The sequence below is a fragment of the Stenella coeruleoalba genome (assembly GCF_951394435.1).
Source record: "Stenella coeruleoalba genome assembly, chromosome: 19".
Taxonomy (NCBI): Eukaryota; Metazoa; Chordata; class Mammalia; order Artiodactyla; family Delphinidae; genus Stenella; species Stenella coeruleoalba.
Window position 1 is genome coordinate 54,470,375 of NC_137165.1, and position 27,971 is coordinate 54,498,345.

The 27,971-nt window shown below is 52.2% G+C and overlaps 1 protein-coding gene and 1 long non-coding RNA gene across 5 annotated transcripts; one reads left to right on the top strand and one right to left on the bottom strand.

Annotated features, from left to right (window-relative positions):
* Positions 1–7,467: 7,467 nt before the first annotated feature.
* FADS6 (fatty acid desaturase 6) lies at positions 7,468–24,119 on the top strand. The gene is made up of 6 exons (XM_079904616.1): positions 7,468–7,733; positions 8,391–8,557; positions 17,703–17,883; positions 19,143–19,330; positions 20,756–20,935; positions 21,552–24,119. Exons 1-6 carry the CDS (start codon positions 7,571–7,573, stop codon positions 21,699–21,701), a joined length of 1,029 nt encoding a protein of 342 aa, XP_079760742.1. The 5' UTR covers positions 7,468–7,570; the 3' UTR covers positions 21,702–24,119.
* LOC307177452 lies at positions 14,473–27,733 on the bottom strand. 4 transcript variants are annotated; one of them, XR_013825046.1, is made up of 5 exons: positions 27,434–27,733; positions 19,660–19,802; positions 17,417–17,567; positions 16,459–16,589; positions 14,473–16,040 (listed from the first exon to the last, which is right to left on the bottom strand). It is a non-coding gene; the product is annotated as an uncharacterized lncRNA (long non-coding RNA). The 4 variants fall into 4 exon arrangements; XR_013825047.1 differs by having other exon boundaries at positions 14,473–16,272; XR_013825048.1 differs by having other exon boundaries at positions 14,473–15,695; positions 15,920–16,589.
* Between the last annotated feature and the right edge of the window lie 238 nt (positions 27,734–27,971).

A 27,971-nucleotide genomic window follows, 5' to 3' on the forward strand; every position in this document is an offset into this window, starting at 1 on the left:
TCGATCTGGCTGTTCACGCATAACCTTTACAATAAACCAGGAAATGTAAGGAAAGTGCTTTTCTGAGCTCCGTGAGCTGTTCTAGCAAATTATCGAACCTGAGGTGGTGGGTTGTGGGGACCCCCGAATTTGTAACCAAGCTGTCTCACACCTAGTCAGGCTGGCTCCCGCTGTGCCGTGTCTCATCACGATGGAGGGCATTTACTGAGCGCCTGCTGTATGCCAGCACTTGACATCTGTGATTTTGGTGAATCCTCATGACAGCCTCATTTAATAATGACAGGGGATTATTAAACCCACCTGACAGAGGAGAAAACCGAGACTCCAAGCCACCACGTCGTTGCTCAGGTCACAGAGCCAGTAAGAGCACAAACAGGGCCTGACTCGTCGTCTGTCTGACCCTGGACTGGCTGCTTCTCATCACCCCATTTCCTCCAGGAAGGTTGAGGGCAGTGAGCCCTCCCTGGGTTTCTATCGCTGGATGACTTAACTCCTATGGGATTTGGAGCCCGAGGTGGGGAAACTTCTGACAAGTCCATTCAGAGCCCCAAATGCTTGGTCTTTCGAGAAAGCTCTTGGGGCATGCAGTGTGGTGAGCCCTGGGAAGCTGAAAATCCCCCGGGCACTATTCCTACCTTCATCTACTCCGACTTCTTTATTCCACAGGCGGGAAGGTCTGCATGGGCATGTGTTCTGAGGGCTGCGGGACCCTCTCCCTGCTCTGGGTGTACACACATCTGGGAGGTTGCCCCACTGGACCCTGAACAGTAACGGGTGGTCAGGGGAGGGGGCTTCCTCGGGAGCAACAGCAGCTACCAGTGGAGGCTGGCCCCTGACCTCACTGCCCCGCGGGGGCTCTCTTTATCCACAGAATCAAACTGCCCCTCACAGCACTGTCTCTTCAAGTCTCACAACAGCCATCTGAGCAGGGCGAGGGCAGGAAGGTATTATTTACAAGCTCCAGGTTCAGGGGGGCAGTGACCTGCTAGCAACTGCATAAGCCCGGATGGCTAGTCTGGGCCATTCGCACTGCTGTACGTGGCCAGCTGCCTTCTCAGAACACGTATCTAGCACTTTCTACATACCGGGCACAGCAAACCCATGAGAACGGTACCATTGCCCTGCCTCACGGGTAAGGAAACCGGGACTCAGGCAGGTTAAGTCATTTCTCCAAGCCTCGGAGTGCAGAAGTGTCAGGGCTGTGGGATTCGCACCCCAAACTCTCCGTGGCGGCCCCAGCCTCCCCCATTCACTGTGCCGCCTCCCCCGGCGCTCACCCTGCACGAGGGCGGCTCAGGGGCTCCCCAGGTCAGAACAGGGGCTCAGCTGGCCGGGTCTGGGGAGGTGGGATGGGGGCAGGTGGCTCTCACTGCGTCTTCTTCCTCCATTCCTGTTGTCTCCTGCTCAGCCTCTCAGCTGTACCACTGACTGCTCTGTGCCTATGTGTTGGGGGGTGTGTGTGTGTGTGTGTGTCTGTGTGTGCGTGTGTGTGATGTGGCGAGGACCCTGATGTGGATGCATGATGCATGGGGTGGGTGTAGCGGACCCAAAGCTTCCTGTGAAGCTTGCATGTATTTGTGAGCCTGAGTGTGCTTGTGTGTCTCTGTAGTTCTGCTCATTTATCTTTACTTCGGGGTTTCCAAGTTTCCCAGAGGAGAGGTGTGTGGGCGTGTGTGTGCATGTGAGTGTGTGAGCACACACAGAGGCCCCGTGACTTTGTCTAGAGTCTGTTTTAGGCTCCTCCTCCCACCTGTTATCTGTTTTTAGGGCCCCAGCCCCTTTAGACTGGAAGTTTCACTCCCATGGCAGTCATGGCGGCCTGTGTTGGAGGTGGAGGCATCACAGGGTGGAAGGACCCTGAATCCCCAAGTCCCCACCTGACCCATAGCGGACAGTGATGTGAGCAAGAAATAAACCCGTACTGTGTTTAGCCACTGAGATATTTGGGGTTATTTGTTACAGCAGAGCACACCGGATCTTGTGGCCAGATCATGGTGTGAGGGGAGGATCATTGCTGGAAGTACATGACAGCTGATGCCTAATGCAAGCCGGGAGGACTTCCCTGGCGGTCCAGTGGTTAAGACTCTGCGCTTCTGCTGCAGGGGGCGTGGGTCTGATCCCTGGTCAGGGAACTAAGATCCCGCATGCCACGCATGGCCAAAAAAAAAAAAAAAATAATAATAATGCAAGCTTGGAGATGCCGAGGTCAGAGGAAGGGAAAGACACAGAGCTGGAGCGCCTGTCATACCGTAGATGCTCAATAAAATGGGTTGAATGAGTGGAATATACGAGAACACTGGAAAAACTTTGCAGGGGTGGCTGATGTCACCAGAGCCCCAGAGGACGGGTGGGGCTTGGACGGGGGGTGAGAGCATAAACCATTTCCCTGGGAATAAAGACAGAGAAGTGAGAAAGGGCAATACCCATCCAGGGGTCAGAGGTCAGGGAGCAGTCACTCTGGCCCAAGCAGGAGAGTAGTCAGAGGTGGAGCTAGAACTTGGAGGCCCTCAAAGACCAAGCTGAGCATCTAGAATTTAGGCTATGGTCTAGTCATCTCCAAAGTGGGGTATGCACACAGTCTATTGGGGTACAGGAAGAAAATATTAAAACTCCTGTTGATATTTATCTCACTCCTTTTTTAGTGTATATGAAGATACTAAGGCTCAGAGAGGTTGAGTGACTTACCCAAGGTCACACAGCTAGTAAGCATCCCAGACTCTAAAGCTGTGCTCTTCATGTACGCTGACTGAGTCTTGTGTGGACAGGTGAGAGGTTGAGTGGGAGCAGAGGCAGGTCTAGAGAAGGGTGGCTGGGAGGTGTAGACAGCCTCTAGCCCTGGCTGTCTCTTTCTTAGCAGCAGGTTAGCAGCCCATTGTGGGCAGAGGGCAAGGAGGCTGCCCAGACCTGCCCCCCAGAACCTGTTGTGAGAAGTCAAGCAGAGAGCCTTGATGGGAGCAGGGCTGCCTGGCCAACCACCCAGAGCCTTTCACGCCAGGCTTTGTTCTCACAAGTCATTCTCACCTTTGCTGGGAGTGGGAGGCAGACGACCAGGAGCTGAGAGCTCAGAATGGGCTGACAGAGAGGAATGGAGAAGAGTTTGGTAAATCAGTCGCTCTGCGCCCCCCCCCCACCACATGCTCAGCTGCCAGCCCCCCTGGCCAAGGGAACGCAGATGCCAGCCCCACCCTGCTTTCCCATCCTTTACTGTTCTGGATTTATGGGTGCCGTCTACCTTCTGATTAATACCTCTTAAAAAAAACCATTACCAATTTTAAAAATCAAAAAAAAGTTTGAAGTACTAGTTGATTTACAATATTGTGTTAGTTTCAGGTGTACAACAAAGTGATTCAGTTTTATATATATATATATATACACATATATACATATATACATTTTAGATTATTTTCCATTATAGGTTATTACAAAATATTGAATATAGTTCCCTGTGTTGTACAGTAAATCCTTGTTGCCTATCTATTTTATGTATAGTAATTTGTATCTGTTAATCCCATACTGCTAATTTATCCCTCCCCCTGATCCCTCTCCCCTTTGGTAACCATAAATTTGTTTTCTAAATTAAAGCAAATGTTTTTATTAAAGTATGACACACATACAGAAAAATGCACGTACCATTACAGTATAGCAGGATGAATTTTTATAAACTGAACACAGTCAAGGATAACTAACATCCGATCAAGAAACAAAACGTTTACCAGCCCCCAGAAATCCCTTGTATGCCCTCCTGGTCGCTACCCCTCATCAGTAACGGCCACCCTAAGCCTGTTTTTGAACTTTATATGAATGGAATAAAACAGAGGCTGGGCTCGGCTGCGTCTGGTGTATCTTGTTAAACATTAGGTGTGGGCTGAATGGTACTCCATGGCAGGCAGAGACCACTTTTTTTGGCAGGGGGCCGTGCTGTGTGCTTGCAGGATCTTAGTTCCCCGACCAGGGATTGAACCAGGGCCCATGGCAGTGAAAGCGCAGAGCTCTAACCACTGGACCCCCAGGCAATTCCCCATATTTTATTTATTCTTCTCCTGTTGGGGGACATTTGAGTTGTCCCCAGTTTTCGCCTGTTTTGAGTATTGTTGCTATGAATGTTTTTGTATGTTTCTTTGCATTTGTTGAGTATGTACCTAGGGAAGTGTTCAGCTCATTGAATTTTAAAGGGAAATCTGCTTTGCTGTTTTGTTGTTGCTTTAGTTGACTTTATTGAGGTGTAATTAACTACAATAAAATGCACCCATTTTTGAGTGTGCGTGTCAGTGACTTTTGACAGATGTCTGCATCCATGTAAACACCACCACAATCAAGATACAGATCATTTCCCTCCTCCTAGAAAGTTTCCTCATGTCCCTTTGTAATTAATGTCCCCCACCCACTCCTCCCTAGGCAAGGACTGATTTTATTTCCTTCTTTTTTAAAATATTTATTTATTTGGCTGCATCGGGTCTTATTTGCGGCTCACGGGCCCTCTGGTTGAGGCGTGCGGGCTCAGTAGTTGTGGCGCATGGGCTTAGTTGCTCTGCAGCACGTGGGATCTTCCCAGACCAGGGCTCGAACCCGTGTCCCCTGCGTTGGCAGGCGGATTCTTAATTACTGCGGCACCAGGGAAGTCCCTGATTTGATTTCTATCACTGTATATTAGTTCCGCCTGTTCTTGAAGTTATAAAAGGGATCATAGAAAGTAACTGTGCCTTCTTACCCTCCACATAATGTCTGTGAGATTACATCTATCAGCTCATCTACACTGTTGCCTGCACCAACTCCGCCTTTTTATCGTGTAGGTTGTGTGAGTGTATCATAGCTGCTGTGTCCATTCTCCATTCTCTGTTTCCAGCTTGGCTATAACGAATAATGCTGCGATGATTGTTCAGGTTCACGTGTTTACATGGACTCGTTTTCATTCCCATTGGGTGAATACCTGGGAGCTGAATTGCTGGGTCATAGGGTAAGTGTATATTACCTTAAAAGAGACTGCCACACTGTTTTCCAAAGGGTTTGTACCACTTTCTGCTCACATCAACAGCGAATGAGAGGTCAGTTACCCCACATCCCCCTGCCAATGCTTAGCGCTGCCCCGCTATTTATTTCCAGCCATACTCCCTGTCTGAAGGGCTTTCTCATTCGGATTTTAATTTGCATTTCCCTAGGGACTAATGGCATGGAGCATCTTTTCATGGGTTTATTGGCCATTTGTACATTTTCTTTGGTGAACTGTCTATTCAAGTCTTTCGGATTTTTGTTTTTCCCCCCATCTCCCAACCCACAGCCCCTTCCCCTGCCATCTACACCCAAAGTACCCTCTTGTTTTAACTCTGCTCTAAATTAAGTCTGCTTCTCTCCAAGGAGGCTACCAGTCAGCCCCAGCCCATGGGGATTCTTTGCTCCTCTGAGCTCCTCTAATACTCGTCCACCTCTGCTCCTGTTCGACACAGCATTTGCCTCCTTCCAGCACCACTTAGAGGTCCAGAGGGCAGCCCAGGCCTGGAGAGGGGCTTCCTGGTACCAGGAAGTTCCCCAGTCTATAGAATGAAAGCAGTAGGATTTCGCCCTTATAGAATTACAATGTTGCATGTTAATATCAAATATCCTTTTAAAAATTGTAGGTATCGGGCTTCCCTGGTGGCGCAGTGGTTAAGAATCCGTCTGCCAGTGCAGGGAACACGGGTTCTAGCCCTGGTCCAGGAAGATCGCACATGCCGTGGAGCAACTAAGCCTGTGTGCCACAACTACTGAGCCCACGTGCCACAACTACCGAGCCTGCACACTACAACTACTGAAGCCCGTGCTCCTAGAGTCCGTGCTCCGCAACAAGAGAAGCCAGCACAATGAGAAGGCTGCACACCGCAACGAAGAGTAGCCCCTGCTCGCCACAACTAGAGAAAGCCCGCACACAGCAACAAAGACCCAGTGCAGCCAAAAATAAATAAATAAAATTAATTAATTAAAAAATAATTGTAGGTATCCCCTCCCTGAAAATGCTAGTATGTTTGAGAAGGAAGAATCTCTGATAAAAACAAAGGGTGATTGGATTTAGAGACTTCCTGGATTTGACTGCTGGTTTTGCCATTTAATAACTGTGGGGTGACTGTGGGCAGATCCGGGTCCCCATCAATTAAATGGGGATGACGTCATCCTCACAGAGTTGTGGGGGATACACCAAGCCTAATAAGTACCTGGAAGTCAGTGGTAAACTGTACGGAGCCAGACGTGTGTGTGTGGTGAGAACTGGCCTATTAAATCGTAAGCCCTTTTGAATAGCAACCTGGTAAAGAAATCCTGCCCTTTTATAAAAAACTGGAGGGATAAACTCATAAGAAATAGTGAAGGAAAACGCCAAGGAAGACCGAGGAATCAGTCTTAAGTGTTCCTGACCCTCTTTCATAGGCTTCTCCTCCATCTCTTCCCTCCTGCCACCTTCCCCTCTTCCCCCTCCCCCTCCCCTCCCCCCTCCCCTCCCCCCCCCCTCTCCAAAGGTCTCCTGAGGCCAGTGCTGCTGTCCTCACCATCCCAGACCTCATTTTTAAAGGGACTTCAGTATGAAACCAGGGGGAAAGTTAAAAAAGAAAAAGGAGAAAGGACCCTCAGGAGCCGAGAAGGGTGTTTGCAGAACACAGTGGCTTGTGCTCCCGGGGCCAAGGCCGACCTCCAGCAGCGCTGGGTTGGGGCCTGGGCTGATGGGAAGGGCTAGGACGGGTGCTGTTTGCCTTGGCTTTCAGACCCGGGCACCGCCCCCGAGTGAGCGGCACTGCGGAGGGACCCCACCTGGAATGCTGAGCTCTGAACGTTTTTTCCCTATAGTTATCCCTTCTCACCCCCAAAGCCACTGGGCTGGGAAGCCAACCCTCCACGTGTCACCGCTGCTAAAGCCGGATTCAAAGGGGTGCCCCCACTCCCCCACTGGTCTGGGTGGAGTGAGGCCTCGAATTTTCTGTCCCATGAATTAAAAAATATTTTCGTGCACTGTTTAAGGTACTGAAGATACAGCTTGAGCAAAATTGGCAAAGTGAGGGCTGTCGGCACCTGCGCCCAGTCTGTCGGTGGAAACAGGGAACAAATGTCCGTGTCTTGTGTGGGAGAGTCCGCTAAGTGCTACTGAGAAAAATACTTAAGCTATGGGATAAAAATGGTACCACAAACCCGAGCGGGGTGCGGGGTCCGGGAGAACGCGAGGGAGTTATTTGAGATCAGGCAAACAGGGAAGGCCCTCGGGGGTCTCCCCTGGGGTCTCTGTACCCCCGCCCCGCCCCCGCCGGGGCCGCTGGACCGCGAGCTGCTTCTGGCTCCGGATGGCCTCCCCACCCCCGCACATCTGCGCGCTCGTCCTGCGGCGATTCTGGTCCTGCCCGCCGATAGGGTGGCCCCGGGCCGGGTCGCCGCCGCGCTCAGCGGCAGGAGCCCTGGCGCCCGGCACGCGCCCTTACCGGGGGGCGGGGATCCCAGCCGCGCGCGTGACTCCGCCCCGGCCCGCCCCGGCTCGCGCTCTGCGCTTAGCCCGCCCGGCGCCGCAGCCGCTCCGGTCTCCCGAGTCCTCCGCGGGCGCCGAGCCCGCCGCGCGGAGTCCATGGAACCGGCGCGGGGCGAGCTCCGTGCGAGCGGCGGGGCCGAGTCGCTGCTGGGCGAGCTGGAGGTGCGGGTCCAGGACGTGGTGAGGGTGAGCTCGTGGTGGGAGCGCCACGGCGTGGACTGCGCCATCCTCGCGCTCAGCCTCCTCGCCTTGCCACCCGGTGAGGGACACGGGGCCAGGGCGATCAGGGGCCCGGCTGGGATGGGGGCGGTGGGAGGCGGGGGAGGGAGACGGAGAGGGCTGGGGGGCGGCGGGGTGGGGTAGACGGCGCGTGCCCGGGACCCCGGGACAGAGGGTCAACCCCGAAAGTCTAGTTGGGGTGTCCTGCCTCTGTCCCCAGAGGAGCCCTGATGGCGCGAAGGGCAGTGGAGGAGAAAGTTGAGCCGAGTCAAGGAGAGGCAGGGAAGCATGAGGTGGCCTGGGGAAGGAGAGGGTGCTCCAAGGGGACACCAGGGATGGGGTGAGGGGAGTGAGAGGGAGGATGGAGCGTTCCCTGCACTTCTGGCCTGGACCCCCCACCATGCCCTCCACACCATCACTCCTCTGGCTGGGGCGCAGAATCAAGACTCCCAGCGTCTCCTTGGTGAGTGAGTGGGGCTGTTTTGTCCCAAATCCGGTAGAGAGAGCCAACCCATGCCCCTCAGGCCATCATGGGACCTGCTTCACCGCTGTCTGTGGCAGTCCTCAGGACTGGGCCCGCTTTGGTCTGGGCTCCCAGGGATGCGGGCTGGGTTGTTTGGGTCCAGATCTCCAAGAACCAGAGAAAGGCCCTGCCCTTACCGCTCCCCTTAACACCAATTCTCCCTTCTCCATGCAGGGTTCCTGTGCCTGCGCTCTGAGAATCTCCTGGCCTTTGCCCTGGGCGTCACCATCCTGGGTGTGTGCCACTACACGCTCACTGTCAAGGGCAGCCACCTTGCCACTCATGGTGCCCTCACCGAGTCCAAACGCTGGAGCAAGATCTGGGTGCTTTTCTTTGTGGAGGTGAGCCTGGGACTGGGTGGGAGCAGCTGCTGGTACTGTGTGTGTGCAGCTGTGTGTGCCCTCGAGGGCCGGCAGCTGCAGCTGTGGTCTGTGGGCCCAAGTGTGCAGCCTTCACTATGGTGGGTGTGTGTCTGTGTGTGTGCACGTCCCCAAGCCCTTGAGGGGGTAGAGGGCTGCATGAGGAATGATGAGTATTTAACTGTGGCAGCCGATGTGGTCTGAGCACCCGTTTCTCCTGGGGGCACCGGCTCGCCTCTCTGCAGCCCTGGGCCAAGGGTGGTAGAGCTTCCTCCTCCCACCAGGATGCCTGTGGTTGGCAGGTCCTGGCTACACCTTCGGGGCCTCCTGGTTTTGCAATCAGGGTTTAGGATGTGAACCACAGACCAAAGGGCAGGGAAGCAGGGGACTGGTGTCACAGCACCCCAGCTCTGCCATCTCAGGACACCTGACAATGGCCAAGCCATCCTAGAAGCCCCCTGTTTCCCCAGGGCTGTACCAGGAAGGCGCCTCCTCTTTCCTGACCCTTGGCCCCCCTGCTTCCACTGCCTCCCCATGCTGCCTCAACCTATGGGCACGGTCAGGAAGGCAAAGGTTTCTGGCCAGGTTGCCCTTCTCTGTGGACTGGTGTCAGGCCTTCCAGTTCTTCTGAGAGCCCCTTCCCTCCTTTCCAGGCGGCCTCTCCCGTGGCCACCCAGGTCCCTTATGAACTAATATGAAAGCTGGTACCAGAAACAGCCCTTTTTTGCCAGGAACTGGTTACCATGACCAATTAACTCAATTATTAACTTTTTTAAAGAGCTTTTATTTATTCATTGGCCGCGCCTCTTGGCATGCGGGATCTTAGTTCCCCGAGTAGGGATCGAACCCATGCCCCCTGCAGTGGAAGTGTGGAGTCTTAACCACTGGACTGCCAGGGAAGTCCCTCAGTTGTTAACTTTTAATAAAGTTATATAACTTTATAAAACTCTACGTAACTGTACATACACACACACACACACACACACACATACACACACACGACGTTTTATAAAATTATACTGCATCGGTTGGGTGAGAGGAAGCATTTCCTACCCAGAACTCTCCATTGCCCTCATTTTCCCCAAACCCATCTCTTCCACCTGCACACATTTCTTTTTCTTTTCTTTTTTTTTTTTTTTTTTTAGTATTTATTTATTTACTTGGCTGCACGGGTCTTAGTTGCCGCTTGCAGGATCTTTTTTTTTTTAGTTGAGGCATGGGAACTCCTATTAGTTGCGGCGTGTGGGATCTAGTTCCCTGACCAGGGATTGAACCCAGGCCCCTTGCATTGGGAGCTTGGAGTCTTAGCCACTGAACCACCAGGGAAGTCCTTGCATACATTTCTAAAGTGCCAAGGACAAGGGGGAACCAATGGGTCCTCAGGGTCCATTTCAAGACACTCTCCTTCCCGGGGACCCCTGGGCACTGGTCCCAGCCAGACTCTAAGGTGCAGGCCCAACCGGGGAGCCAGGGTCAGATGCCCCCTGAGTTTGTCATCACAGGCAGGGGAGGAACCGGGCATGTTAGGCAGTCCCATGGGACACGAGAGGGAGGGTTAGCTCTGTGTGGATCTGACAAAGCTGTACTGAGTCCCAGGGGCCTGGGGGCAGCTAAGAAGGAGGAGTCTTCCCAGGCTCCCCAGCAGGAGGGCTCCAGGCGAACCAGAGCGCGTGGCCCACCCTGAAAGACCCAGGCAGCCTGGTGGCTGCACCTCCTCTTGTCCCCTGGGACCCAGGGCAGTGGCCTCATCTTTGCCTCCTTGTCCCTTTAGCGCCTGGCACAGGGCTGAACTCAATATTTGTTGATGATGACCCTGCAGGTGATGGGGGGACAAGGTCCAGGGAAAAGCCAGCTGCTGGAGGGTCACAGCCTAGAGGTGGGTGAGCCCCCCCATGGTGGAGGGGGCTTGGCTGCCACCCCCGTGTTGTGACAGAGGCCGTTATGCTGCAATCAGCTGTGGGCAGGTCACAGATTTCTCAGGTGGCCAACCTGAGTGGGAGGCCTCCACTCTTGCACGCCCCCATCAAGGCATGGCCCTGGCCACCCTCTGGGGAAGATCCAGCTCCCAGTGAGAAGGAGGGGTGGCTCTGCCTCCTCAGCCCATGGCATGGCGGGGCGAGTGGAGGCCTGGGTCTTGTCCGCCAGGCAGGGGACAGCGTCAGGGGCACTTTGGACACAGTGGCTGCCTTTGGACCAGCATCTAACTGTTAGTTTCCTCACCTAATAAATGAGAATAATGTTTCCTCCCTCATGAAGCCAGCATGAGGATTAAACGAGACATCCTAGATCTTCATTTAGGGTTTGGGCCTGACTCTTCAATGTTTGCTTCGAAGTAACAAGTTTCTTTTTTTTTTTCCCCTCTGGAGGGAACACAGTCAACTGCAAGGAAAGGGTTAGTAATTTAAAAGAAAAATTTATTTATTTATTTATTTTGGCTGCGCGGGGTCTTAGTTGTGGCACTCGGGATCTTAGTTGAAGCATGCGGACTCTTAGTTGCAGCATGCAGGATCTAGTTCCCCGACCAGGGATTGAACCCGGGCCCCCTGCATTGGGAGCGCGGAGTCTTACCCACCGGACCACCAGGCTCGTCCCAGGGTTAGTGATTTTTGTTGTTATTTGTTTTGTTTTCTCTGTTAGCGGTTTATTTTTAACTGAAAGGTTGACCAACTTATGCAAAGCTCAGTGGACGTGTGTGTGTGTGTGTGTGTGTGTCTGTGTGTGTGTGTGTGTGTGTGTGTGTGTTGAGGGGGCTATTTGTTCAGGCCCTGGACCACCACCTGTCCTTTGCATCACGCAAAGGACCAGCTCGCGACATGCAGCATCTCAGCGGACGACCAGGGACCCTCTTGGATCCCTGGCTCTCCCTGTCTGCCACGTCCTGTTGTCTCCCTGTAATCCTCCTCTTGTTGGCTGCCTGTGCTTTTCCCAAACCGTGACCCTCAGGAGGCAGCATCACTATAGAAGAATCTAGTCCGCTAGTTGCAGCCTCAGGTGTCAGCTGAATGTCACTGCCTTTCCTGGGGCAGCCAGCTTTTGCCTGGTTTGTCTGAAGGTCTGCTGTCAAGGGCTGGGGGTGAGACAGGTCACTGTGACCCATCAGATCTGAGGGGAGGAGCTGGCAGGATGGACGGGGTGGCTGACATCCAGGTTGCTGTTGTTTCTCTGCAAAAGTATCCCAAATCATACACCAGGAAGTTCACCCACACCAGGATGAACTTCCCTCTGGACCCATTTCCAGTCTACACCAGAATGTTCCATTTCCCCTACTAGTGTACTTCTGACTCTCTACCTTGCCCACTGATCACCCTGGCCTGGGCTATGTCATAGGGACTGCTAGTTATATTCTCGGGGACTGTCAGTCATATCCTTGGGGACTGCCAGTCAAAGGCCACAGGAATGTGGGGGGCAGGCTGGGGCGGGCAGGCCCCCATGTTTTAAGTACTGAAGCTTGGGAAAGATTTTTTTAAAATTTATTTTATTGAAGTATAGTTGATATACAATGTTAATTTCTACTATACAGCAAAGTGATTCAGTTTTCCATATATATACATATGTACACACACACAGATTCTTTTTCATATTCTTTTCCATTCTGGTTTATCACAGGATATTGGATACAGTTCCCAGTGCTATACAGTAGGACCTTGTTGTTTATCCATGCTATGTATAATAGTTTGCATCTGTTAATCCCTAACTCCCAATCTATCCTTCCCTCATTCCCCCCTCCCCCTTGGCAACCACAAGTCTGTCCTCTATGTCTGTGAGTCTGTTTCTGTTTCGCAGATAAGTTCATTTGTGTCACATTTTAGATTCTACATATAAATGATATCATATGGTTATTTTTTTCTCGTTCTGACTTACTTCACTTAGTATGATAATCTCTAGGTCCATCCATGTAGCTGCAAATGGCGTTATTTCATTCTTTTTTATGGCTGAGTAGTATTTCATAGTATATATATACCACATCTTCTTTATCCATTCATGTGTCACTGGGCATTTAGGTTGCTACCCTGTTTTGACTATTGTAAATAGTGCTGCAATGAACATTGGAGTGCATGTATCTTTTCGAATTATAGTTTTCTCCAGACACATGCCCAGGAATGGGATTGCAGGATCATATGACAACTCTATTTTTAGTTGGGAAAGATTAACTCCTGCAGTCAAGAGGGCTTTAGGGACTCCCTTGCAAGTCACTCACTATCAAGATGTTCCCCTGAGTAGGAGGGAACAGGCTGTACCAGTTACTAAGCTCCACTGTGTCTCAACTTCAAACCCTCCTTCTGAAGTCAGCTTTGTGCTACGGGGGTGGAGTCACAGATGGTCCACAGAGAGCACAGGCCAGCTCTGCCCTGGGGGAGGGGTGTCACCCAGGGAAACGCGGTCACCTTCGTTCCAGTCCCGTGTGGTGGTGGTGGAAACAAAGCCGAGAACCCCCAGCCTAGTCATGATGCTCGAACGCTCCCTTGCCACGAATTCAGGGTGGCTCTTATCCTCTGGGCTGCCTCTAATCTTTGTTTGGCCCCTCCCGCCCCCCCGAGAGGTGGTAATCTGAGTTTGCACCGCTGTGATTTTTAAGTTTTTTAATTAAAAGAATTATTTAGCAGGCAAACTCAGATCTGCAGTACAAAATATACTTAAAAAAAAATAAAACCTTTTTATTTTTGAAAAAATTATAGATTCATACGACATTGCAAAAATAGATCAGAGAGGACAGAGGTCCAGTGGATCCCTCACCCAGTTTCCCCCAATAGTTCCATTTATGTAAATGTCATTCAACAGCAAACCCAGGACGTTGACATTGGTGTGTGTGTGTGTTTGTGCCATTTTATCACATGTGCAGATTTGCAAAATGTACTTTTAAGGGTTCTTGTGGTGATGCCAACTCCTGAGGGTCTCTAAAAGCCTGCTTCTGGGTGGGCTTGCCCACTGGCCCCCAGGGCCAAGGACCCAGGAGCAGATCAGGTGGTCGTCTGTGGGGGGCAGCACTTAGTCTGAGGAGTGTCCCTGGGGGAGGGGCTTGGAGAGAAAAGGGTGGGGCTGCTCCCAGGGGCCCAGTGCCTGCCCAGTTGGGAGGGGAGATTGGAGGGAGGCTGGGTTTGCTGCGGAGCTTTGGGGGCTGAGACAGTGTTGGTCCCAAATGTCAATAGTGCCGAGAACCCCTGGTGAGAGTGTCCAGAGGAGACACTGCCAGGACAGGGCTCCTGATCCCAGGCCCAGAGCAGGAAGGTGGCTGCAGGCTGAGCAGAGGTACAGATAAAGGCATGGATCTGGGAAGAGCATAGTGCATGAGGGACCCACAGAAACCTGAGTCACTAGAATCTCATGGGGACTCTGGAGAAAAGGAGAAAAGGAGGCCCATGGGCCAAGCAGAGGAGCTGGGAGCTTCTAGGGACGAGGCCTGAAAAGGGAAAGAATTTCATGAGAGCCGCTTGATAGGATCAGACCCGACCACATCCAGGCCGCTCCCAGCAGGATGAGGCACTCCAGGCTCCTCTGGCTTCCGCCCTCACTGCGGCCCCTCTGTTATCCGAAGGTGCTAACACATCACTGTTAGCGGGAGAGCCCGCGTGGTACCCGAGGACTCGCGCTCAGGGACTTGTGTTCTCACTGAGTAGGGCTGCCAGATGTAGCAAATAAAAATCCAGGATGCGGGGCTTCCCTGGTGGCGCGGTGGTTAAGAAGCCGCTGGCCGATGCAGGGGACCATGGGTTCGAGCCCTGGGCCGGGAAGATCCCACATGCTGCGGAGCAACTAAGCCCATGCACCACAACTACCGAGCCTGTGCTCTAGAGCCCGCGAGCCACAACTACTGTGCCCACAAGCTACAACTACTGAGCCCGCGAGCCACAACTACTGAGCCCGCGAGCCACAACTACTGAGCCCGCGTGCCACAACTACTGAAGCCTGTGCGCCTAGAGCCCATGCTGTGCAACAAAGAGAAGCCACCACAATGAGAAGCCCGTGCACCTCAACAAAGAGTAGCCCCCATTCGCCACACTACATAAAGCCCGTGCACAGCCATGAAGACCCAACACAGTCAAAAAAAAAAAAAAAAATCCAGGATGCCCAGTGAACTTTAGTCTTCAGATAAACAAGAAATGCAAGCAGTGTTTGGGATATATGTCTATAAAAAATGATTGGTTGTTTATCTGAGATTCTAATTTATGTGGGTGCCCTATACTTTATCTGACCAACCAATCGCTGAGGCCTGTGGAGCCTCAGAAGCACCCCACGACCCCGCAAACTCTGAAGCCAGTGTGAAGGGGTTGCTCAGCCCTGGGATCAGTGAGAGAGGGTCTGGAGGGAGGGATGGAAGCTGGGCAGACTCCAACCTGGAGTCCCTTCTGCCTGAGGGATGCTGCCGCTGTGACGACCCCCAGCCCCTCTTTCTCAGCTGGTCCATGCCTGTGGCCCTCTTCTCCTGCCCCATCTCTGGAGTGACCCCACCCTGCGCCGGGCCTTGAGCTGGAAGCTTGGCCCTTGTGTTGATGCCTCCTCCTCCGCCCACTCCTCACCTCCCCCAGTGGCCACACCTACAGCCTCCGGCTGTCACCTGCCTCTTCCTGCCCCTCCCCTTCCAATCCAGTAAAGTGACCTATTTGAAACCCAAGTTTGTGTCATAATCTTATAATGATGGTTTTTAATCCTGCAAAGTATTGTTTGTGTAAAAGATAAAAGAGGAGAATATTAGATAACGACCTTTGGCTGCTGGCAGAGGTCTGAGGATGCTTAAGTGAAAAAACAACTAAATGAGTGAATGAGAGGCCTGGGCCTCTGATTTCAGCTGAGAGGGGATGTCCAGAGGCATCATACCGACATCCGCCCCGCACACACTCTGGCCACTTGCAGAGCCTGAGTGCGGCTAAGAGGTCTAGGCTCTTAAGTCTTCCTGAGGGTACAGAGGGTAGCAATATCAAGAGGCTTCTGGAACTTTCTCTGGGTCTGGATGGGAAATCCTCGTGGGTGAGACCTGTGAATAATCCTGTGCGGCGGGATCATCTGTGGCCCGTGGCTACCTCCTCCCGCCCCTTGATGGGTGCAAGTGAGACACATCGCAGTCCGTGTCCAATCTCTCCTTCTCCCAAACCCACCGCGTTCCTTCTTCTTCTGGAAAGAACATCTAGATGGGAGGGAGAATTCCAGTCTCACAGAAACAGCCTCAGATCTCTTCTTAGTTATATAAAAAGGCAAAGCACACAGACTCTGGAAGCCTGCGCTGAGTCACAAATCATGTGTTACGTCAGACCACACAGGTGGCCCATCCCCGCCCCGGACCCCATTCCCAGGTCTGGGCACGTGGCTGAGCACCTGGCCCTACCAGGCCCCTGAGGGTCAAGTTCTTACCAGGCTTGGTAGGGTTCAGGCCCCAGGTCGTTTCTGGCCTTGCTACTCAAAGTGCGGTCAGCGAGGAGATGTGGAGCTTGGGCCAGAGGGGAGAGCAGATCGCTGCATTCAGCTGACATTTCTTGAAGAAAGAAGCAGACAGGATTGGCCCTCAGAGCAGAAGTATGAGGAAGGAGCAGTTAAAAACAGTCGCTTCTTCTGGTTACAGAACCGTGAGATTCAAAACACACTTGCAGGCCTTGGAGAGAGGCAGGCTGGCCTCTGAGGAGGTCCTGGCAGACCCCGGCGGAGGCCCCTTTGTTGAACCAACTGCCTGGCCCTCTTGAGCAGCAGGTCCTTCCAGACCAGCAGGCCTGGAAGAGGCATCACTTTAACTGACAGGCTACCTGCCCACCTTCTGCAGCCTCCCCCAGGTTCTGTCCCTTTGCAAGGTTCCGAAACCAGAGATAAAACCCACGCCTCTGCGGGTTCCATCATCTGGGAGCAAAGCGCCTCTCCTGTTTTTGTGAACTCCGCACCGCCGCTGAATCAGCATTTACCTTCACGTCCTCTGCCTTGAGAGGGGCCCGTACTGTGTTGCTTTGACTGTCTTCCCCTGTCTGTTATGGAACTGCTGTTGTGACATCATATCCTACTTTTCGGCTTCATTTCGTTCCAAGGGAGAGAGTCTCTGCAGACAGTGGGAAGACAGTGTCGTTCCTTATCTGTCTTCTCGCGGTTTTGTCTCTTCTGCCTGGACTCTAAGCCTGGGTTCATGCTCTGTTGCAGTGACTCACCCCAGGGGTTTTATGCCTTATCTTGGATGGAACCAGGGTTCAAATCCCACTTCTGCCACCTACTTAGCTGAGTGAGCTGGGGTGGGCATGTGGCCTCTATCTCAGTTTCTGCTTCTGTCAGCTGTGAATAATAACAGCACTGATAATAATAATAATAACCCCCCCACACCCTGCCAGGCTTAAGATTAATGAGTTACATGTGTAATGTGCAGAATGCTGAACACTCAACTGAGTGTGTTCTGCTGTCTGTATGGGGCTCACAGTGACTGGCATTGGGAAACCCTTCACGTCCTCCTGGAAACAGGCAGGCAGCATCTTCAATAAAATTAGCAACATCTTCTGGCTTGGATAAAATACTGGAAGAGGCTGATGGCTGCATGTTCATTTGCATATATTTGCATAAGAAACACCTTAGCGCCTCTTTTACATTCAGAATGACTGCTCTTGGAGTCTGAGCTGCTGCCGCTCACTGCCAGCTTCAGAGAATCCCACAGTGGGTCACGCCAGGGAAGAGTCACCCCTAGGAAGAAGTGAACTCTTGGTCCTCACCGGGGCACCCTCATGGACAGTTCAGAAGATGGCCTTTCTTCCCCCCCAGGCCACTCCTGCACCCCTGCCCCCACTGCTGTGGGCCCCGAATGCAAAGCAGTGTTATGAAGGTACAGACGTTTCAAAGATAAACGCTCACAAAATAAATGGCAACACATGCCAGGAGTTTTACCTGCAGTGTGTCCGATCCTCAGGCTTGCAGGCTGCAGTCACGGGGGGCTGTGCACGCCAACTGATTTGCACGCCAAGTGGACGCAGTTGCTTTGACTGGCTGCCACTCTGTGGTCGTGGATCCCTGAGAGTTGATGTTCAAGGCTGATGAGCTGTGGGTGGAAGGCAGGAAGGCCCTGGAAATGCGTGGTCTGGGGAGGGAGGGTGTTTTCAAGGCTCCGAAGATCCTGCTTTGCTCGCCTGTGCCTGATACAGACCCCAGCGCCCTTTCTGGCTCCCTCCCCTAGGTATGCACGTCCTTCACTGCAGAGCACGCCAAGTACGGACACGTCAAGATGCACCATGGCTACACCAACGTGCTGGGCCTGGGGGACTCAAGCACGTGGAGGCTGCCTTGCCTCAACCGCTACGTCTACATGTTCCTCGCTCCTCTCTTGATCCCCATCATAACCCCACTGGTGGCTGTCGGTGAGTATGCCAGGGCTGGGTCCTGCAAAGATCTGGTTCCCCCTTTCCTTCCTTCCTCTCCTGGCTTCATGGAAGAAGTGAGAAGCCCTGAGTTGAGACCAGACAGAAACTTTCTGAGACAGCCAGGCAGGGTGGAAAGAACCTTGGTCCTGGGGCCAAGTCTGGCTCTGCCACTTACTGGCTGGTGACCACAGGCAGGTAACCTAACCTCTCTGAACCTCAGGTTCTTACCTGCTCCTCAAAGAGGGTGTGAAACAATTCCACGTATTATATGAGGGATCTAAAGTAGTCAGACTCATTGAAGCAAAGAATAGAATGGTGGCACCAGGGGCTGAGGGGAGGGGAAAGTGGAAAGTCCCTGTTCAATGAGCGTGAAGTTTCAGGTTTGCAAAATGAATAAATTCCAGAGATTTGCTGTCTAACACTGTGCCCAGAGACAACAGTACTGTACCGCACACTTTAAACCCATGTGGATAAATCTCATGTTAAGTGTTCTTACCACAGTAAAATAAAATAAAAATTTAAAAAACTCTGAGAAGACTAGAAAGTTGCATGGGAAGGCATCAAATGCCTAAATAAATAAATGAATAACCTTTACTCTTTCTATTGGATATACAAGCCTCATTTACCATCATCTTGTTGTCTATTTAATAATCCCTGATCATGTTATAAACATTCACTTGTGTTATTGTTTACTAAATATCTTTTTTTCTAAAAAAAAAAAAGGATGGTGTGAAAGCATAATGAGGTCATAGATATAAAAATGCTTTCTAAATGCCTCACACTCTATTGCATGTTATAATTTTTAGTATCATAGGAGCAATATCATACGGTGGAAAGAGCAGGGGCGAGGGGACAGCAGACCTGGGCTCAAGTCCCAGGCCACCACTTACTACCAGACTGACCTTGGTCAGGTTGCTTACTGCTCCGTTTTCTCATCCATTAAATGGGTGAGAACAACAACAACGAAAATACAAAAGGGAATTCCCTGGAGGCCCAGTGGTTAGGACTCGGTGCTTTCACTGCTGGGGCCCGAGTTTGATCCCTGGCCAGGGAACTAAGAATCCTGCAAGCCGCGCGGCCAAAAAAAAAAAAAAAGAAAAGAAAAGAAAATGGGCGAACCTACTTTTCAGGGCTGTGTATGGACGAGCTGAACACCTAGGTCACCCTAGTTGGCACTATTGAGCCACCAGGGAGCCAACTCACGTCGGATCGGAACCTCGCCGACCCCTCCCTCTATCTCTTGCCCCTTCTGGCAGAACGGCTGAGAGAGGTGGAGCTCGGGACAGCCCTGCGGACGCTTGGCCTGATTTCCCTGGGCCTTTATTCTCACTACTGGCTGCTGCTGAACGTGTCTGGCTTCCAGAGCCCCAGCTCAGCCCTGGTCTGCATGCTCATCACCAGATCCCTGCTGGCCCACCCTTACCTTCATGTCAACATCTTCCAGGTGAGGCCTCCCCTACCCTGAGTGCTGGGGGGCTACAGGGATCACTCTCCAGGGTGCCTGGCGCAGGCTGGACCCTAGGTTCCGGGGGGAGAGAGAGGCCACCTGAGGAAGCATCCCTCCACCTCCCCTGCCCACCCTCTCTCTTCCTTTCTCTCTGTGGGTCATCACAGAGAGTTTTGGTCCCAGGTAAGGAGCTTCTCTTCAACACCGGCTGCCCTTCACACACAGATCAGAGATTTATTAAGAAGCTTCTATGTGTAGGTTACTAGACTAAGCTCTGTGGGGACACAAGTGAATAGGACCCCAGCTCCTGCCTCCAGGGCTCTTACTGTGATAAGCCCAAGGGCCAGCGCAGAGGTCCCAGCACACACGTGTCGAGGCAGGCGGATGCAGGAGCTGGAGACGAAGGTCTTCGTGGGGGGCCAGCAGCTCAGCACTCAGTTCTGGGCCATTTCCAGGGATGGTCAGCTCCCTGCTCCCGGGACAAGTGAAGACCCCAGGTTAGAGCATCCTGCATATGACCATCCCAGCACTTACCACGCTGCCATTAATGACTGAATCCCATGACATAATCCCATAGTTGTGTCCCATCTGCTTGTCCTGCTAGAGCAGAAGCTCCCGTTCACTTCCGCATCCTCTAGACCGAGGACAGTGCCTGGCAGAGCAGGTGTTTATACATCTTTGTTTTTTTTAAAAAAATGCATTTATTTATTTATTTATTTTTGGCTGCGTTGGGTCCTTGTTGCTGCGCACGGGCTTTCTCTAGTTGCGGCGAGCGGGGGCTACTCTTTGTTGCGGTGCACCAGCTTCTCATTGCGGTGGCTTCTCTTGTTGTAGCACGAGCTCTAGGCACGCGGGCTCAGTAGTTGTGGCTCACGGGCTTAGTTGCTCCGCGGCACGTGGGATCCTCCCGGACCAGGGCTCAAACCTGTGTCTCCTGCATTGGCAGGCGGATTCTTAACCACTGTGCCACCAGGGAAGCCCTGTACATCCTTGTTGAATGAAAAAATACACAAGGATGCGCAAACTTGATCTTGAACCATGAGCAGGATTTTGGTGAAAAAAAGCAGAGAAGGGTCTCTTTGGGATGCAGGCACAGGGACATGAGGGACGTCGGTGGGCAGTCGTGGGCTTAGAGGACCACGAGATCCGAGAGGCACCCAGGCCAAGCCCTTCATTGCACAGATAGGGAGAGGGACCGGGAGACGGGCGAGACTCAGCGAGGGGCACAGACAGGGTCGCATCGCCGCTGGGTGGAGGACCTCAGCTTCCTCACGCCTCTACTGGGTCCTGCTGGAGTGGGAGGTGAGGAAGGCGGCAGGACCCACGGGTCCCCGGATGCTAGCTGAGGATGCCTGAGGCAGGGTGGGGAGGCACAGGGCTGCCCAGCCCAGCCCCAGGGCGTGACGCTTGTGTCTGTCACAGCACATCGGGCTGCCCATGTTCTCCCGGGACAAGAAGCCACAACGGATTCACATGATGAGCCTGGGGGTGCTTAACCTGCCCCGGCTGCCCGTGCTGGACTGGGCGTTCGGCCACTCCCTCATCAGCTGCCACGTGGAGCACCACCTCTTCCCCAGGCTCTCCGACAACATGTGCCTGAAGGTAGATGAGGGTCGGGCTGGGGACGCTTGGATGAAGAAACTATCTCAGGGTGGAGGGGGAGTCACCTTCGGGGTTCTCTAACCAACTGGCCTGGTCAGAGGTTCCCAGGAAGGTCAGTCCAAGGTACAGGCAGCAGTGTGGGTTTCTGACCAGAGACACCTGGTTTTCTTACTAGCCGTGTGGCTCTGGGCAAGTTAACTGAATGTCTCTGAGCCTCGGCTTCCTCATCTGTAAAATGGGACTAAGTAGTGCTTACGCTGACAGGCTTTGAGGATGAAATGAAGAAATGGATCTGAAATGTTGGGCCCTCCGTAGGTGTTTGGTGAAAAGGAGCTGTGGTTTATCCCCCTACGCAAAGGAGGACTGTCACAGATTCGGGAGCTCCAGAGAAGGGTGCTGGGGAGAAGCCCTCCCTTTCCCTTGCCTGCTGGAAATGGGAGGCGGGAATTCTCCAAGCCCCTCAGCTCCTCCGGAGCATCATGGGACAAAACAGACAGGAGCGGGGGTGGGGGGCGGGGGGTGGGGGTGGGGGCTGGGCAGAGGAAGGGTCCCAGTGGGGATGGGCCTGCCCACAGCCCCGGCTCAGCGGCCCCTCCTCCCGCCCACCTTCTGGCAGGTGAAGCCCGTGGTGTCCCAGTTCCTCCGTGAGAAGCAGCTGCCGTACAACGAGGACTCCTACCTGGCTCGCTTCCGGCTGTTTCTCCACCACTACGAGGAGCTCATGGTGCAGACCCCTCCCATCACAGAGCTGGTGGGGCTGCAGTGAGGGGCGGGCCGGCGCAGTCACCCCGCTCTCCCTTCCGGGCCCACCCCCGGGGCTGGGAGGGCGCGGGCCCTTGCCCAGTGGGTGCGGCTAGGTTGCCTGGAGGTGGGCAGTGAGACGGGGAGCTCATGCTGGGGGCCCGGGGGCCACCTGCCCTGCTTGCTTTTCCGGGTTTTGAGGAATACCTGGAGGGAAGGAATAAAGGTGGCTGGGCATTCCTGTCAGTCTGGACCTCAGCCAACTTCATCTCAGGACTGAACAGCTGGATTCCTCCCCTGCTCGCTCTGAGCCTTGGTAGGGCTACAGGACGGGGGTAAGGAGGGGCCCTATGGAGGGGGCGGGCTAGGCGGGGACATCGGGAGAGAAGGGTCCACTCCCTGGTGCCAGGGAGCCCCACACTTGGCCACTGCTGCTTCCTGTGCCCTTGAGATTCTGGCCCCTATGGAGCCCTCTCCCCAGGGACCACGAGGAGAGGTTACCTTTGGCAGAGACCTTCCTAAGCTTTCAGCCCGGAAGCCTGTGCAAGACAGTGGCTCAGCAGCTCCCGAGACCCACAGCATCTGTGAGATCAGAGTGTGTGTTTTGTGGGGAGGGCACTCCCGGCGAAATAAGGGGAGAAAGGGTATGAATAGCCTTGAGCGTGACCTTGGCTAGCTCTAGAAGTCTGCTTTGTTCCATGATGTTTACAAGGGGTGGAAGAATTCTCAATTGGAAGAGAGAGAAAATTACTGGGAGGGTCGCTGAGGCTGGAGAGGGGTTCCGGGAACAGGGTCTGGAGGTCAGATGGCCTTAGAGAGGAGAGGAAGGAGGGGAAGGAGAGTGTGTGGGGGGTGCGGATACACGAGCTGGGGGTCCAGGGCTCGGCTCGGCTGTGAAAGGATGGTCTGCAGCCTGGGAGCGAGATCGGAATATAAGAGAACTACTGGTGCCAGCCGCAGGAAGAGGTCCAGGTATGGGGACACCACTGAGATTCAGCCCAAAGCGCGCAGCCTTGATTTGCGAGAGGGCTGGGAGCTGCCCTGGCTGGAGGCTGGATTAGGGGGTGGGAGGAAGGGCCCGGCTGGAGGCTGATGGAGGAACAGAGAGGGAGGCCCAGCCTGTGACAGGAGCCAGAGCAGTTAGTTTAAAATACGGTTTCTCGCCTCAGCACCATGACATTTCGGCCAGATAGCGCCGTCGCTGGGGGCCTGTCCTGTGCACTGTAGGTGTTTAGCAGCATCCCCGGCTTCTGCCCACTAGGTTCCAGGAACCCAAGTTGTGACCATCAAAAATGTCTGCAGGCACTGCCAAATGTCCCCTGGGGGCAGAAATCATCTCTGGTCGGGGACACGCAAGTCTATTCTGAGCACACAATTGCCTTGTTTTTCAGTGAAGTCCTTGGACCAGGTGAAGGGTGTGGTGACCCTGAAGATGGGGAGGCTAAATGCCAGCAAATGGGATGCGCTGAGGGGTCAGAGGGCAGGTGAAGGCATTCTCTAAGCCGGGTCCTATTAGGGAACCTAGCTCTGGTGTGGCCTTAGGTGGCTCTGCTGGGCAGCTGCCACTTGCCCGTCCAGAGCCATTACCTTCTCCTCCATCCTGTGCTCCTGTCCCGAAGCCCACACCTCCTGTCCGGCACCCTCTCCTACAGCTACAGCTCTCACTACTTCTGAAACAGTCCCTCCTTTTGCTCCTTCCGGGCCTGGGCTGGTAGTGGCTTCCAGCTATTGCTAGCCCTGGAGGGACTTCACCACACCCTGCATCCTGCTACACCTCTGCACAGAGTTCCTTCATTAAACTCTCTTCAGTCAGCCCCTCTGAGCACACTGTCTGTTTCCTGCTGGGAGGCTGACTGATAGAGCAGAGGTTTGGATCCAAGCAGCCCTCTTGGAACGAGGCAGGCTTGGCAGCACCACCCCCCCCTTACTGCTTTGCTATATGTTATCGCTGCTCTTTTGAAATGCATTAGCGACTCAGACGAGGCCTTAAGGACTGGGAATGCGATTAATCAAACTGCTTATTCTCCACAAGAAAAATGCAACATCAGAAAAGGCCCCATTGCACAGTCCTGGCTAATGATTAAAGCCATCCTAGCGCTTCCCTGGTGGCGCAGTGGTTAAGAATCCGCCTGCCAACGCAGGGGACACGGGTTCGAGCCCTGGTCTGGGAAGATCCCACATGCCACTGAGCAACTAAGCCCGTGCGCCACAACGACCAAGCCTGCGCTCTAGAGCCCGCGAGCCACAACTACTGAAGCCCGCGCGCCTAGAGCCCGTGCTCTGCAACGAGAAGCCACCGCAATGAGAAGCCTGTGCACCGCAACGAAGAGTAGCCTCAGCTCTCAGCAACTAGAGAAAACCTGTGTGCAGCAGCGAAGACCCAATGCAGCCAAAAACTAAATAAATAAATTTATTAAAAAAATAAAAATAAAACCATCCTAATACAATCAGTGACTCATTGTTATTGATCTGGGCCTGAGTGGGGAATGCGCTGCAGCTGGAGGCCCTGGTACCAGACTTGGCTGTACAAGAAGCACCCAAGAACACTCCATCACTTTGAAGCTTGATTTTCTGTTGCGCTGGGATTGTGGCTGGGTTTGCGTGGGGCTTGAGAAATGAGGGGAGATGACAGGAGTGAATGAAGCCCCTCTAGGGCTCTGCAGACACCTATGGTCTAATTAACAGAGGTGTATCGGAGGTGATAATGTTTACAATGATGATGATGATAGCTAACATCAATTCAGAACTTACAGCACATTTTCCCCTATGCTATCTAACTTTAATCTTTACAAGAAATTGGTACTATTTTCCCCTCACGTTACATATTGTGAAGATAAGCCTTAAAGAGATTAAACTTATCAATATCATATAGCTAGCAAGTGGAGGAAGAAAGATTCAAACCTGGTGTGTCCAACTCCAGAATTCCTGCTCTTAACCACCAGACATACTACCTCTGGGTAGGGAGCCCTATAGGGCTTGCTGGGGTGTCAGATCCTGAATGTCCTTCTCTTCCTGCCGTCTTAATAAACGGATCATTAAGACAAACTCTTTACGAACATCCATTATGTGCCAGGCACTGTGCAAAGCTCTGGGGATAAAAGAGTGAATGAGATTGGGCCCCAATCTCCTGGAGCTTACCGTCTAGTGCAGGAATTGACAAACTTTTTCAGTAAAAGGCAAAATGGTAAATATTTTGGGCTTTGTGGATGATATGGTCTCTGTCACAACTACTCAACTGTGCCGTCAAAGTGCAAAAACAACCAGAGACAATATGTAAAGAAATAAGCATCACTGTGTTCTAATATAATATATATATTTTTGGCCATGCCGCGAGGCTTGCAGGATCTTAGCTCCCCAACCAAGGATCGAACCCGGGCCCCGGCAGTGGAAGCGCTGAGTCCTAACCACTGGCCCGCCAGGGAGGTCCTTAAAAGAATTTTTTTTTAATTTTATGTAGTTTTCACATGTCACAGAACATTATTCTTTACAGTTTTAGAAAAACTATTTAAGAATGTAACAGCCATGAACTTACAAAACAAATACAAAACAAAAATACAAAAAAAATACAAAAAATACAAATACAAAAACAGGTGGTGGGCAGGATTTGGGCTGCAAACAGTAGTTTGCCTACTCCTGGTCTAGTGGGATGAGCACAAAACACAATGACTTATTAGAAATCAGAGCAGTATTTACCTCTGAGTACCAGGGAGGGGAAGTGACTAGAAGGGGCGCAAGGAATTCCTGGGGGTGCTGGCCATGTTCTACTTGATCTGAGTGGTGGTTACATGGTTATATTTCGTGGTGACTCATCAAATAGTACACTTATGGTTTGTGCACTTTTCTGTTCATTGTACTTTGTAAAGAAAAAAATGTTGCCTGCCATTCCAGTTCTACAAGAATCAAGCCATTAGCTACTGCAGTCACCCACTGGCAATGATCCCAAAGGGGAATTCAGGATGGGGAAAACCAGGAAGCATTCTGTGCTTTGGATATACTGGTCCCTAGATAGTTCATTTATATATCTAAGGAAAAATTTCAGTGACCCCGTATTCTTGCATCGTACATGGAAAAGCAGTAAAAGCATTAACTCGAGCTGTCTGTTCTTTGTGATGAGCAATACTCTTTTTTTGCTTGACTACATGTTTTTCCCAGCAAAAAAAGTTCATATATATCCTGGCTCCTCCCCTACCTCTTTGGAGTAGTTTCTCAGAGTAATCTGAGAGGCTGTCTCCTAGGCTACAGTCTTCAGTAAGGTCCCGGAATAAAACTGAACTCACGATGTGTACATTGTGCATTTTTCTTTTAGTCGACAACTTCAATAAAAAAAATAATTCAAGAATGATAGGGACTTCCCTGGTGGTGCAGTGGTTAAGAATCCGCCTGCCAATGAAGGGGACACGGGTTCGAGCCCTGGTCTGGGAAGATCCCACATGCCGCGGAGCAACTAAGCCCGTGCGCCACAACTACTGAGTCTGAGCTCTAGAGCCCGCGAGCCACAACTTCTGAGCCCGCGAGCCACAACTACTGAAGCCCACGTGCCTAGAGCCCGTACACCGCAACAAGAGAAGCCACTGCAATGAGAAGCCCGTGCACCGCAACGAATAGTAGCCCCTGCTTGCCACAACTAGAGAAAGCCCGCGTGCAGCAACGAAGACCCAATGCAGCCAAAAATAAATAAATAATTAAAAATTTAAAAATTTATTAAAAAAAAAGAATGATAAAGCAGTGTAATAGGTAATGATGGGCTGGAGTGCTGCAGGGACAAAAAGGGGCCCTAACCCAGCTTGGGAGAGGATGGGTCAGGAAAGGCTTCTCCAAGGATGTGCTTCACAAGAAGGCCCTTGGGGGAAGGGTGGGGGAGGCAGCATCAGAATCACTGGGTCAGATGTGACTACGGACCTGTCATTTAAAAATACATCTCGTTATGATCCAGCAATCCCACTACTGGGCATATACCCAGAGAAAACCATAATTCAAAAAGACACATGCACCCCAACGTTCACTGCAGCACTATTTACAATAGCCAGGTCTCGGAAGCAACCTAAATGCCCACTAACAGACGAATGGATAAAGAAGGTGTGATACATATATACAATGGAATATTACTCAGCCATAAAAAGGAACAAAATTGGGTCATTTGTAGAGTCGTGGATGGACCTAGACACTGTCATACAGAGTGAAGTAAGTCAGAAAGAGAAAAACAAATATCGTATATTAACGCATGTATGTGGAATCTAGAAAAATGGTATAGGTGAACCAGTTTGCGAGGCAGAAATAGAGACACAGATGTGGAGAACAAACACCAAGGGGGGAAAGTCGGGGAGGGGGGGGATAGTGGTGGTGGTGGGATGAATTGAGAGATTGGGATTGACATATATACACTGATATGTATAAAATAGATAACTAATAAGAACCTGCCGTATAAAAAATAAATTAAAAAATACATCTTGTTTCTTGTGGATTTTTTTGCCTTAATTTTGATCTTCTGAAACACTGCATTACAAGATTATTACTTTGATTACTGAGGTTTTTGGCGCCCCCTTAAATTTTGTACTCCAGGCCATTGCCTCATTCGCCTCACCCTATTCCAGCCTGCTGGACAAGGGTGGGAGATCTGGCTCTGCCCTTGGTACAGAGGGCAAGACGCTCCTCTCTGTTCCCTCACCTTTGTAAAGGGGAGGACGATTAAGCAACAAGATCTCCAAGGTTTAAAATTCTCCCTGGCCCAACCTGGACAGCATCTTATCGGGGTCAAACCTGTGTAACGCCCGGCGCCGGTGAAAGGAATGCCCGAAGTCCTGCCTGGAGACCCTTTTTCCAGACTTCCGGACTCTGTGGTTATTACCCAATGAGCGGGGAGGCTCGCTTGAACCTGGCTTGTGATTGGCTGAGATGGAAACGAGCCGGGGTACGTTATCAAATGGGACAGGCGTTGCGTCATCAGCAAGCGACGACAGCTTCCGGGGGTGGGGTAAGTAAAGTAAGCTCCTTTCTAATTGGTTCCTTCTTTCAGGCGGGATTGAAACAGCAATGGGGATTTGCTCTCCTCCAACTCTAGGCTCCAGATAATTGGAGGGAGGGTAAAGATTACGGAGCAATTTATTGAGTCACATACGGCCCGGAAGTCCTGGGGGGCGGGCCCTCAGCGGAAAGGGGTGGACCAGGGGGGCGGGCTTTTCATTAGGGCGGCAGGATTCTTTCGTGTGTGGGGGTGGAGCCGCCACGCTGTGCTTTCCTGGAGCGTGGGAGGCGGGATTTGGGGCGGGGCCGCAATTGTGGGCGGGGTCCCAAGAAG

Bases quoted from the DNA above. Each gene is read 5' to 3' on its own strand.
- FADS6 (XM_079904616.1), top strand. From the start codon at position 7,571: ATGGAACCGGCGCGGGGCGAGCTCCGTGCGAGCGGCGGGGCCGAGTCG. The intron at 8,558-17,702 runs GTGAGCCTGGGA...TCCCTCCCCTAG, and splicing joins GGGTGCTTTTCTTTGTGGAG to GTATGCACGTCCTTCACTGC. The intron at 19,331-20,755 runs GTGAGGCCTCCC...TGTCTGTCACAG, and splicing joins TTCATGTCAACATCTTCCAG to CACATCGGGCTGCCCATGTT.